General features: G+C 32.2%; 1 protein-coding gene across 5 annotated transcripts in view; it reads left to right on the forward strand.

Annotated features, from left to right (window-relative positions):
- LOC138934960 (semaphorin-1A) overlaps positions 1–14,752 on the forward strand; it is a 186,402-nt gene that overhangs the window by 102,297 nt on the left and 69,353 nt on the right. For all 5 annotated transcript variants that reach the window (XM_070299446.1, XM_070299180.1, XM_070299540.1 and 2 more), the window contains exons 3-4: positions 8,305–8,401; positions 9,647–9,698. In XM_070299446.1, coding sequence (XP_070155547.1) covers positions 8,305–8,401; positions 9,647–9,698 — 149 coding nt within the window. The remainder of the gene's footprint in view (positions 1–8,304; positions 8,402–9,646; positions 9,699–14,752) is intronic.

Consider the following 14,752-nt stretch of genomic DNA (forward strand, 5'->3'; position numbering starts at 1 on the left):
GGTGACCGTATAAATGGTGTACGTGAAACGTGATTGATATTGGCACCAAGAGTCGACAACCTGCGTTTCTGTCAATATTTAACATCAGTCGTATCGGGTTGAAGCAAATATATATCCTTCTATTATTGAATGCGACACCATGTATGCGGAAGAGAAATAACGAGTGAAGGAGGGCAAGAGAGAAAAGAAATAAGTAATGGTCTATCGGTTCTTTTCGTACATACGAGAAGAGACAATTTTGTTTTTCCATACTTTTTATTAGCGTTAATACAAGTCATCTTGTTTACTAGATCTTTTTCAACATTTTGATAAACATATTTCGTAATTATTTGAGAAAAAATGAAATTAAAATAACATTATTCGTTATTCTTTTGTATTTTGTTATAATTGTTATAATTTTATCGAATGTACAAGTATTTTTTACAGCAGTTAATATTTAATGGCAAGAGATCTATCCAAACTTTTTATATTTTCTAAAATTATATAAAATTCTATAAATATATAAAATTCTATAAATTTTTATAAATGTATTAAGACTCTATATTCTCTAAAATCCTATAGAAAAATTTGTTTATATATATTAAGATTTTGTAAAATTTTATATTCCATAACAATCTCGCAAAGATTTTATCATTAAGATATTAATAATCAACAAAGGAAAGCAAAATGAATAGTAAAATCAATCGTGTAGAAAATTAGTCTCCTTTACGATGAAAGATCACTCGAGAAGACAATCGTGTTTACAATAATTAAAAAGACGCTTCAAGTGAAACTTTACTTAAACAGAGAGAGAAACAATATCATTGCGGTGTAAACTCTCTTAAATGGATACATGTTCATGGTAGAAATTAAGTTCGAATTTATAACAGATTTTCCAATTGCTTTGTTATTCATCTTTCATTGCACGAATGCGCTACCTCGTTCCGATATGAACCTCGTTATGTAATCCCAATTCAATTTCCGTACATTCCGAGAGCGACTGAATTTTACGACAACGATAAATTTAATATGGAATTCCTTAAAACTTTTTCGCGATTCATCTCTCACATTCGCGAGCTGCAAAATTGTAATCTCTCTCTCTCTCTCTCTCTCTCTCTCTCTCTCTCTCTCTCTCTCCAGTAGATAAATAATATTAACACAACTCTCGTACGTGCGAAACCCATCTCGCGAGTTAACCGCAAGGAAGGTTGTAATAAGTATAGTGGTTTTCCATATTTTGCTATATATTGAGTGCTACTATTCTTCCTATTCGGACGGTACTATTTTTACATCTGTACAGTATCCGTGTACACGCGGTGATACAACGGCTAATTAATCTGTCCTTTGTTCCAGTAGAATTCTCTCTTCTTCTTTTGTTCCCGTTAAGAATGCCCTATATATACACACGTTTTGTTATATCTCCAGCTATATTACTACCGGATGCCAAGTTACATAATGTGCTTCCGAAAGCAGCAGGAGACAGTCCTAAGCTAATAGTATTTTATGTAGACGGTACCTTGTCGTGTCACTCTTCCGTTTTCGCATTTATAAATTTTAGGCATCGAAATATTCGCGCAGCTAACCTGCATCCAATCGAAAGAAAAAGAAAAAAAAAATTTAATTCGTATGCATTATTTTATATTGATTATATTGTATTCGGTACATTGACAATTTTATCTGAAAAGTAGGAAGATATTTTATTCTAGGAAATTTAGGAAATTTAGAGGAATTTTATTTTTAACAACTTGACTTTTGACGTCTATAAATGTTGAAAAATTCTGATATTTTTTCCGTAATAAATAATACACGCTTACTCTTTCTAAATTAAAAGAAAGAAGATATCTCTTTTTTTTTAATTTAAGAGATATCTTTTCGATGAAGGAAATGAGTGAAACGTGCTCATTTTGCGATATGTCTCAATGTTTGATTGCTTGTAACATCTCTGAGAATACCTTATTGCTTCTCGAATATATTGTACAATATACACGAATGACTCCTTTTCACGCTCATCAAAGAAATATAATATGCAATGCATATTCACTCTCTTATTTCAAATATATTTTTAATCGAGTTTATAGCTATCTATACGATTTTTAATTATATTTTTCTATGCGATAACATGTATATACCTATATGTATAATGTTGAATGTTTAACGATATGAAACAAATCTAATCAGTACAGATTAAACTTTAATTCCCAATACTATATTAAACTTTTCATGCTAGGAGATTATCAAATTTAAATACAAAATTTAATGTGATTTTTATAAAAATTTTTGTTATTTATATGTAAAGAAATAAGTTTCTTGATTTTTTAATGTCACAAGTTCGAAACATTTAAAGTTTTATTGTCATTATCATTGTTTTATTTAAGGAAAGTTGATTTCTTTTATGGTTCCTCTTGCAAAGTGCTTATCTATTTGGATAATATTTGCGTAAAGATAGAAAGTCGTGGAGATTGAGAAGTTTTAGCGCGCGAGCGCTAACGCTCGAGTTTGTCGATATAAAATTTATGTTAAGAGTATTAGCGGTAGTACTAGTAGTGGAAGAAGATAGATATGTAAGACAAAAGCCGTTTGATGCTCGTCTTGCCATGGCGCCGCGACTTGTCTCGCGATATTTAACCCCAGTAATATCGAGCGGGGCTGTTTTATCCGACGTGCACGAAGCAGAGAGAACGGCGACGTGACATTTTGTCGCTGCTGCATGCTCGAATCGATCGTCACGCTTGCCTTTGTTTGACTTAATTACCACAGTGATAGATCGGTAGATAGGCACCGCACGTCCGACCGTCGCGCGTCGCCGACAATCGAGCTCCAAGGATGGCTTGAGCTTGGATCGACTGAGATTCCACCAAGTAGGCTTGACACAAACTATCTAACATGATAGTAAATTGATAGAATGATAAAAATAAAATTTTTTAATACACTTTTTTATAACAAAAAATAAAAGCTTTTATTATGTTCTCTTGTTTTTTACTTTTTTTTTTAATTTAATATAAATGTTTTAATTTTGTGTTGCATGTGCAAGAAAATAAATTGTCATCTTTTTATCGCGAATTACTCTATAATCAAATCTTTTTTTAATGATAAGAATTATAATTTAATTATAATCGTCTTTTTATCTATACTTCTTTAATAAATTTAGCATCTATCTTTCCTTAATGAATAATCGAGAGAGATCATTATTTTATTATGTCACACACGCAAGACTTTTTTACATTTTTATTCATGTGAAGGAACGCTTTGGAAGAAAGTCGGAATTTAAAGTTTTTATATTAAAATATTAATTTATGCTGAATAAGTTTCCCTTATATATTATATATATCTTCAAAATTATATATATATATATATATATATATATATATATATTATATCTTTGTCCTTTTATTATAAACTATATTAACAAATATATATATATATAATATTAATTTAATTTTAATTTTGTAAGTATCTATTTATATGTATAGATGGGAAAATTTAAAAATTTTGAGAGCGTTTCTATATGATGTCATCTTCGTATGAAAATGCCAGTTAAAGTTTCTTATTATACATTGATTCAACTTATTATGCTAATAGTCAGTATAATTATCTGCTTTAAAAAATAACAATAGCTCGTTTACGTTGTGGACACTTTGAATCGTGCTGAGAAAATTATATCCGCTATTCGATCAGCGTTGAACTCTTTACTGAAAACGTATCGATTGCGTAAAAATGTGCCAAGTAAAGTAATCATAGGATAAAGATGGCGATGGTGCAGGTGGTGGTTCGCTGAGTAATACAGGCAACGCGTATAATAAGCCAATATAAATGCAAATGTCTGTGGGAGTAGGTATATATTTTGTATTTAGCGGCTTAAATGAAATAATACGGCGAAATTATGTGGAGTTATATTATTAAAATAAAATTATAGGATAAATGAACTGTGTGTATGAGACATTCGGTCGAATCGTATATATAATTTGTGTGTATATATTCGAATTGCATATAAATTGTATTAAACTAAATTTGTTTAGTTTTTTTATTTTGCTCTTTGTGTTATCGTTTACTTATGTCAATCCTCCGTTGGCAATTTTGAACGAATAAATTATTTTTAATATTTTTGTCGTATATATTTATCCATTTCAAAATATTATATATACTTGTTATTAGAGTAGATGTGTGTGTGTATAATTTGATATATTATTATAGATGATTATTCGAAATTTTTTAAATGAATATATAAAAAAATAGGCTCATAATTGCGCGATACTATCTGGAAGAGAATTTCTTTGATAAAAATTAATTAAAATTGCGGAATAAAATATTTAAAATTTTTTGTTTATCGAGAAAATTAAAAACTAATTTCTCCTACTTCAAAAATTAAAAAAAAAAAAAAAAAATAATAATAATAATAATAATTTTTTTTTTTCTCTCTTCAAACTTGATAGCGGTTTCTAGAAATTAAAATGATATACATTTTATTTAAAAAGAATTTTATTTTACAATTTTGATATATTATAAAAGAGATTTCTTTGTCTCTTCTTGGGGAAAAAAAAAGAAAAAAAAATCTCGTTATATTATATATTATTTAAGACAAGTTTTGTTTATCTATCAATTGCCGATCATTGATTTTAATTACCGATTTTGATACTCGACAGAGAATCATGAATCGAAATCCCACGCGATCGCGTGTCTTGTTTTCAATCGGGGAGAGATCCACCGTTACGCGATGAAAATTAAACGAACGTAACTCAATCGATCACGAACCGAACATTGATAGAGGAAGTAGAGTTGTCGATAAGCATCGACCAGCGAAGGAAATTGATTCGAGTCAATGCGAGCCTAGGATTCGTAAGCCACCAGCCGATATCAATACACGTTTCGAAAATGATTCGACTCGTCGAGAAGTCAATTTCATTTATCCATATCACGGTCTTCTCTAGCTATCTCTGTGCGCGATTGGTATGTACAAGGTGTCTTAGAATCTCCGAACGTTATTTTAACCACGAATTCGGTATCGATTTTTTCTCGAATAATTTATATATTCTTGAGACGAAAATCGATCGTTATCTGCATCAGTCGCGTGCCGATCAGAGGCGGTGACGACGCTCGGGAATAAGAAATTACGTCGTAAAAGTTGGCGCGTGCCAACTTATCCTCCCCGTGATTACGATACGTGTATACACATTTATGCATATGTATGTGTATATATGTATCTACTATACTTGGACCGTAGGCAATTGTAGCTAGAAACTGCATCCATATGCATCGCGATCGTAGAAAAAACAACGCTACCGAAATTAAGGCAACGTTATACCAAAGTGGAAGGGAAATGTGCTCGCCTTGCGAATAAGTTTGGAACATATTTCACCTGGTATTTTATTCACGTGAATATGACGGATAGAATTATATTATTTTACAGGATTATATTGTTTGGGAATAATTTATTTATTACGAACAATTTTCGGTTCAAAGAACTCTCGGATGACTTCATCAACTACACAATTTCTGATTGCGATATTTAGCTACCTAATTTATTTCGAGAAAATCTTTGGATATGAATAAACTTTATCGCGAATAAGATAATTTTAAATTAATATATAATAATACGATATATACCGTATTGAAGTCTCGTTAAACATAAAGTGATTTTCCATTAAATTTTTGACTTTATTTATTTGGTTTTTTTTTTCGCATATAAATCTCTCATCTATGGAAAAAAGTAACAAACTTGAAAAAGAGTTGCGGAATGTGCTCTATTGAAAGAATTAAAAATTCTGCTAAGCCATCGAAATGGAAAGAAAGCCGATCGGAAGGATTTTGCTGCTTTACGGTCTGTAATTTTTTTTCATTTATTACTATTGTAAAATGAGACGCGTATCGCGAACAGCTACGCGAAAAAGAATAGATGTTCCTTCTGCTGGTGGCGATCATATGCGTAACACGAGTAAGATTATTCTTGAGCTCTCTTATAGATCTCTCGACTATAGTCTGCTTTTATGAATAGAGAGAGAGAGAGAACAGATCAATGACACGAGAGGATGTTGTCCGAGCCGATTAACGTTATCGGAAAACTGATCCGCGCGATTTCGCATACCTATCTACTCGATAGAAACGATAAGCTTTTGTTATAACGATTTTGAGTATTATTATTTGTAAAATCTTTCTCAACATTTATGAATATGTACCGTTACATTTCGTCTTATACGCGTATAAAAAATTTTATCATATTAACTTGTAACATTTATTAAATGCATTTTTGCAAGAAAGTGATTTGTTTTCTCGTATAACAAACATTGCTCTAATTTATAGCATATTAAAGAAATAATTAAAAAGGCATTAATGATAGTGATAATAAGAGAAGCATACTTTAGGAGCGCATGTTTAACTCTTTATTTATTTATTTATTTTTTTTTTTTAATTTATAAACAATGATAATTCTTTTGTAATTAAGAGAAAGTATTCTCTCCTAACAATTTTTTTTTTTTATTTGATACTTTATGAGATAATAAAATCGCATTTATACGCCCCGTAAATGGTATTACATGTGTGTGTATATAAAATATATGTTACATATTATATAAAGTGTGTTGTCTCCAACTACAAAGTTTTGCGAAGAATTTTATTCCATAAAAATTCTCGACGTCGCACATTTGACATATAAAAGATCATAAAAATGCTCCTTTTACTCTCTCTCTCACTCTCTCTCTTTTCTCTTTCCCCGATATATGTCTTATAATGCGATTGCATATATATATATAAGTGAAAAAACATAACGTGGAATATGAGAAAGGGAAGAGCACTCTTTGGACTGCCGAGGTGGAGGGACTAGGCAGTCGTAGGTGGATAGAGAATAAAGGGTCGTGAAATGGAGTGTCGGTGATAGAGAGAAAGAGAGAGAATTTGCGGTGGGAGGAAAGCACAGGGATGGAGAATCGGATGCAGAGCCGCTGCTGCTGTGCCACAAAGTAGGCGCGGCGTCGCTTTATCGTCGACTAAAGGCTAAGAGATACCACCCTCCCTTACACTCTTTTACACGTGCTTTCTGTGATATCTCCTCTGCAGCTCTCTCCTTCTTCCTCTTTTTATTCCCATCGCTTATCGTAACAAGTTTCTCTGTCGGCAAGAAGAGATGCGCGGTTCTTATATCGCGTTTCCGTCGTAGATTCTACAGGGTGTCCCGGAGAGACTCGCTGAATTTTAATTTATACAATAGGATTTCGCGTCTTGACTATTTCCGATATAATTACAAAGATATTTGATATTGAAAATTCAGACAATGAGAGATGTCATCTCTCAATTTTCGTTACGAAAAGAATCAATTTCAAATTATTAATTTTTAAAGGAGAATTTTATTTATATGTATAAAATCCTCATTTCAAAATTAATAATTTAAAATTGATATATATATGTGCGCGCGCGTGTTTTTGTATATATATATATATATATATATATATGACTCATGTGAAAATCGCGTAAAGGTGTGCCAGCGCGAATAATATGTTTATAAATGGTTCATTCGCAAACGTGAGGCTGTGAGGAATAATGAGATGCAGCGATCGCGCGCAAAGTCCGATACGTCGTATCATGATTCAAATGTATGATCGATCAATCGACGAAGAACACGTTGTTTGCGAATAAGAAACATACTCATCTTGAATATCTTACTTTTTCTATTATTTGCGTTTTTCTCTTAATTTACATAATATTACTTGTACAATTTTTTTTTTGCGTTATACAAAAGTCAAAACTTATCTCATGAATATTATTTTTAATTATTAATTTAATTAATAAATTGTATATGTATAAGACATTTTTCACGCACAATATCTATTATAAAAATTATAATAATACGTAATTGTTGATGTGCGATGTGCGTTAAACCGATATAAGCCATTAAACACAAATATTTATGCAATAGAGCATTGAAAATATACAGGAATACCTACAATCGGCACGTAAACATCATTTGTTTATAATGACACGTTAGTACAACCTTGCTGAATAATAAAATAAGAGTTATATTACACGCAGGACTAAAGTTTTATTCAGTTGATTGCTAACCTTTGGCAAAACAAGATCTGAGGAAGAGTCGAAATTTTAATAATATAATACGGTTATTACTAGAATTATATATAATATTAAGAGGTATAGTTTACGTATTATACGTATGAAAATATGCTGTGCCTAACGACTCGTCTTAATCTTAACGTCATCGTATAGATTTTTCTAGAAAAACTAGACAAAGTTTTTTTTCTATATACAATATTATAATATATTTAACGATTTTTATTAGTTCACGGAACTTCAATGAAACGCCTTTTTTTTTTTTTTTTGTTACAGGTGAGGTAATCGGCCAGCGGTTTCTGGGCAATGAAAGCCACGTGGAGCACTTCAAACTCCTCGAACGTGCGGCAACCTCTATCCTGATTGGTGCCAGGTAATTGTTACATGATTCGATTCTTTCGCCGCGTCGTCCCCTCGTATGTTACTCATAGGGGCTTACATAAATGGGATAGTCATCGGCTAGACTCCGCTTATTGATGCCACGAGCCCCAAGTGGCCGACGGACCGAGTCATTCATTCGATTACGCATCAGCGGCGCGAGTGACGCAGCATCAACGCGTATATTAGTAGCAAACAGAGAAGCTGTTTACGCGCTCGATTTATTTGTATTCAAAGACAATGCGAGATATATCGGGTGGGCTCTTAAGGATTTTTCGGCCAATCCATTTCCATCGATCATTTTAGTAAAAGTTTCGTGGGATATAATTTCGATTTTTAATCATCTTGTTAAAGGTACGTTTTAAAAGAAAGATTATTTGAAATTAAATCGCAAAATATATATTATTTGCATCTCTAACATTTAATTTTCGAAGAAAATCTTTATTTTTAGCTATTTATAATTTTGATATTTTATTGCTTCTTTAATAATGTTTTTATTAAGAAAATGTCGACTCTAAATTGGTCAAAGAACTTACAAAGAGAAGGAGTATCTCTTGTTATTGAACCGCTGGCGATTAAATTGATAGAAGACACAAAGAGGATTCTCGTTTAAAAATTTTTCTCGTATTTTGAAGAGTGGCGTTCCCCCCTTCTTTTGTCGTTCTGTATTGTGCGTATAAAACTTCTCTATTTTCTGATCATTTTATCAATCTGGTCCAGTAAAGCTGCTGCGAGCTTGGAGATCCAAAGCATATCTTTTTGCGGAATCTGATAGAAATGCATGGGCTAATGGAACTTTGATACGGATAATTTTTTTTTTTTTTTTTTTTTTTTTTTTTTCGATCATGCTTCCCGCCAACGGTCAGCACAATGTTCGTGAGTCGTAAAATCAATTACATACGAGATATATAGCGCGGATCTTTTACGACTTCAATTTCAATTTTTTCGCTTGATTTATCTTTTCGCGCTCTTCATTTCTCTCGCGTGTGCGACTCCATTCGAGAGATTTGGAAATCGTCCAAATAATTTTCGCGCTATTCGGAAATTATTTTTAATGTGTTTTCTATTATGAATCCGTCTTGTCTTTTTTTTTTCTTCTGTATCTAATTCTTTATGTCTTATTCGTAATTACTTACTCGCGTTTCGATCTGAATCGTCGACACGGAGATGCGCGCGAATCGCAGAGATTACGGGCACACGATTTATGGGTAGGATTTAACGCTCTCGTTTCGTTTTGCAGGAACGCCATTTACAACATAAGTCTGCACGACCTAACGGAAATCGTCGACCAGGTGAGTATAACGCTATATAACCGTTTCCAATACCTAGAGTTCGAAAAAGAATGATTTAAATTGGAGGACCGACAGGAAGATTTAAATAGCCTCGCGGTTTTCTAATCTTTTCCCCTTCGACTGACCATATTTCAAAAATCGTCGCGGTCATTCATAATTTTAAAAGAGCTGCTAACGATATATTCTAGGCTGCTTTTTTCTCAAAATACTTTTGAATAATAATAATTCTCTCTCAGAGAAAAAAGGCACGCTGTTCCTATAAATATAACACAAACTATGGAGATACAAGATAATGATTATATTTTGTAGCTGATAAAAATAGACTTGTGTTGGCGAGGAAAATTGATTTTCGATCTCATCAAATTAAATGCGTGATTAATATTTATTTTTCATTAGAATTTCGAGATTTCTGTTTACTAGCTCCTTTTCACACAAGTCATTGCCTCAATTAGAATTCTACGAAACTGTATTGTATGTGTGTGTATACGTGGAGTGCTCTCTTCAAGACTGCGGAAGCAGAAGTCACAAAAGCGATATTGATCGCGAACGACGCAACTCGCGAAACTCCACTCGAGGAACTGGCACTCGAGAGAATCCGCAGAAAATAGAAGGAGGTTAGCGCGAATGGCGGTGAATCTTGGCGCGGCGTAACGTTGCGAGAGGAGATCGATCGAGAGGAGACAGCCCTCCTCTCTCAGTCCCAATAACACTCCCACCTAAAATAGAATCGTCACTGTGTGTAAAAGTCAGTGTGTGCTCGCCCATATAGCTCGCATCGTATCGCGATCGATTTCGATTCGAAGGATTTAGCTGTAATGGAAGACGGCGGGGAAGAACCGTGAAAGTTTCGATATATCGCGAGTCAGTTTAGCTATTCTTAGGAAAGAGGCGTCCCCGGTCAAACCATCATCATTTTTCGCGAATAATCCCTTTATGGGGAAATAATTTTTAACACGACATTTTTTTTTATAATATAATAGTCAAAAAAAAAAGAAAGAAATGCATATATATATATATACTATTCTTAAAATTATTTTCCCTTGATAATTGCGTGACCACAATCGAAGATTATTTATTCTATATCGCTTACTTCCTTTTCACGCGAATTTTTTTTTCTGTCGATTCTATAACGATTTATTTCGTAACCTACATTGTTTGCGAATAATTGTGTTACCATCTTGGCAATAAATTATTCGCAGATGAAAGAATAAGCGCGATACATTTTTTCCTAAAGTAATTTCTCTACATCGTTTATGAAAACGATGGACAGATTAATCGACATTTTACGATAACATAATATCGATAAATGAAATCGAACGAATTGCATTATATTGCGAGTATCTACGTGAGATGCACTCTGCGAAAATATATACGATGCTATTGAATCCATTTTTTTTCCATTCGCGTTTGCTCGCGAATATTTTCAGCATGGGAACGCTGATGGAGCTCCGCTTACGGTTATCGTAAAAAATTTGAATAAAGAATAATGATATATCGAGTATTACATCGACAGACTAATTTGCCGTAAATTGAAAAGGGGAACATAAAATTCAACATTAAATTGTTATGAGAGAAATTTGCATTTCATAACAAGATATATTGTAAATACATGATATACGTGTATATCGATATTATCTACGCATGTACAATATGTTGATCCAATCGTGGATAATAAAAAATTAATATTAATTAGAAAACGTTAAATTACAGTTACGTGTAACCGTGTAATATCAAGCAAAGGACCTAGATAGATAAGTGAGTTTTTTTTTTATAGCCAGATCGTAATCGCTAATTAAATGACGATCACACCTCCGTGCAATTTAAAAGTTATCATAATTCAAATAATAATTGTTCTAGAATTCTGATGTTTATTATACATTGAAACGCTTTTTTACGCGCGTCAACGCTTTTTATGTTTTAACGTCTTTGCCTCTGATTTGCATATACGTCCTTGCTAATATAGAGCAAATATTCAGAATTAATAATAAATGATGTAGACTAACGTAGCGCGCGATAAGTTGTTTCGTACTATGAAATATAACATGCATGATTATATAGACGCTATAATCATTATTCTTTCTAAAACGAGGACAGCCCTTTTGTTGTACTTTTGTACAGCACTTTTTGCAATACACGTGTGCATACCACATCAATTATAGTAAATTATTTGATCTTATTTTTATTTAATTAACATTTTTTTATCGACGTTTGTATTGTTCTTATGTAGGATATATTTTTTATCAAGTACACTTTCTTTGAACTTATTTCTCATTTATATATATATATATTAAAAAAAAAAAAAAAAAAATCTCTAAGGCATCTATAACTTTTGTGTAACTTTTGCAAATAATTGAAAATTGAATTTTTTGAAAACTGAGTTTTGAAAGAACAAACAAACAAATAAATAATAAAGTAATTATTCTTTAATTAATTTATTTTAATTCTCAATTATACTGAAAATTAAAATCTCTTAAATTTTATGAGAATTAGCTATTTTGGAGATGAATACTGAAAATTGAGATTAAGCCAAAGACGCACGGTAAAGTAAATAAATCAGAGTTAAATAGCCAAGTATTTGGCGCGATTTTGAAAACTTGATGGCAAGCGGTGCGTTTGGAAGCCTGCCATTTTGATAAACACAATTTTGTTGGACGCGCGGAATGCCTTTTACACAAGAAAGACGGTTGTTGACATCGTAATCCTTCCATTAAAGTTTTCCGCAGGGCTAATTGAGTCTGTAGTCGCTCCCGACTGGGCGTGTAAATTTGCAAATTTAGTCGTTCGAGTGCCGCTGTCAACTCGAACGAACAAACGTTACATCTGCCTACGATAAGATGAGATAATAGAAGATTCGATCACTTTTAAAGAAGGAAAATATCTTTTCAAAGATGGAATCTGCAATGTAAAAAAAACTTGCACATTTATTTTAATAAAACACAAGACGAGTATAGCTGTAACAGGATATATATATATAACAATTATATTATTTATAATTTCTGAATCAAATAGAGATTGATTTAAATGAATTAAGGGCAGGAATAATTAGTGACATATGGTCGCGAACAAATGTGACTTTTCATGACGAATATTGGAGTGTTTCGGTGAACTCTTACAAAAGTAGGAGTTATTGTCTCATATCGCGAAACACTGCAGCATAGATATTACAATACTTTGCTAACAGGTAGATTACGCGGGGAGCAATTCGTTTCGACGATATTTAATACGGCGAACGGCAGTGCACTTAATTTACGCGTACGCCCAATTTATGTTCGGCCACGAGATACAAGTTCCGGTATTACCGTTGGCGTCAAGAGAGTATATATACTATAAAGAAACTTGGATCATTCCCCGGGAATAAAGGTTCGGCGCGTAAATTTATTCATGATTCATCTAACTTTGCCGGGTACGCTTTTTTCCGCTCGTGAAAGCCGCGTATCTAGAATGCCCGGCTCTCCGGCTAACAAATTTCAAACTAAACTAATATTTATCGGCATCGCACTGATAATCCATAATTTATATCCGGTAGCTAACGTTCTCTAGCATCGCTCCTCGAATCAATATGATATTCGCGAAAATGAACGTCTTTCGTCGAGATTTCACGATGATACCTCCATTTATTTATGTTACAGTTCTGAACGTGATCATACAGTACGTGTGCGCGAGCTTCATTGAATATATTTTACAGTAAGAAAGGGAGCATTCTTTATGAAAATAGCTGTATATAGAAACGCACGTGGAATTGATATTCAAACGAAAATGAAGAAGATTGAAAGAACTGAGAAAAATCGATAATATGGAAAATATAGAAAAGTGCAAATTCTTTTCGCGTTCTTTATTAAAATCTATTTTTTATACATAAAAATATTTAAAGCGAGATTCGAATAATTTGTGATCACGAGAATCGAGACAACCGTATATCTATTGAATCGTTTGATCGTTGAATGAATACGTGAAGATCGGACAATTTATCTAAGCGAAACTTTCTATTATTATAGAAGTAAATGTATAAATAATCTTTACACTACAAAGTACAGATAACTATATATAATGTACAGATAACTCTAAAAGTTTATACGAGTATAGCTTCGCATAATTACAATATTTTTAAGAAGAAAATTGCTGTACACAAAACATGAATTTCCTGAAAAATTATAATTTTGCGATTATCTTATATATTTTACTGGGGTATCCGTCGACATTTTATTTTTAATTTTTCTTTTTGCCGAAACGTTTTGCGATTTTTGCATATAAAGTTTTTCGTACGTTACATTAACAAAGCTTGCGACAAGCTTGCAACGCGATAAATTTTTGGGAAATTTCTCTCTATCTGCGTGATATTTGTTGGACATAGTGTTGAAATAAATAGCATTGAATTTGTTCTTGCATAATCGCACATATGCAATTGCATTGAAAATGTCGAAAACATATTCGGTGAAGCTTTTTCTTCCCGGAACAAATCACAATACTTCGATATTATACGAGATGTTTATATTCATTGAGATTCATTGAATTTTTGGCATCAGTATTTAAATATGGATGAATAATTAGATATATCGAGAAAGAGGATATTAATTTTTAATTTCGAAGAAATACACAAGCGTGACATAATTATTTTATTATTACGCACACTACATTAATTTAGGCATACGTTAATTATTTAAGTGAGCTTATAGTAAGAATAAGGTAATGTATTAACGTACAATAATCTTAGGAATCACTTTGGCTGCATCAAAATATATATCGAAAATCGATTAAATCCAACTCGTGACTTCAATTAGCTGACTATAAACTTGAATAACGGATACTCGTTATTTAGGTATTATAGAGAATACCTGTTTCGCATATTGACAGCGCATCGCAATGATGCGTTAACAGATAATGTAATAATTTCGCGGGATTATTTAGATAAAATTATTCCATTTATATATTATTATTCCAAGTTTAAATTTAACTATTTATATATATTTATAAATTAACTATTAGCATTAGTGTGCTTATTGATCTGCTTGCATAAATTTTAGAAAATATCAGTCTTAATTATCTATATTTTCACA

The sequence above is a fragment of the Polyergus mexicanus genome, unplaced genomic scaffold, assembly GCF_030449975.1.
Source record: "Polyergus mexicanus isolate NDT 795.1 unplaced genomic scaffold, iyPolMexi1.0 SCAF_1, whole genome shotgun sequence".
Classification (NCBI taxonomy): domain Eukaryota; kingdom Metazoa; phylum Arthropoda; class Insecta; order Hymenoptera; family Formicidae; genus Polyergus; species Polyergus mexicanus.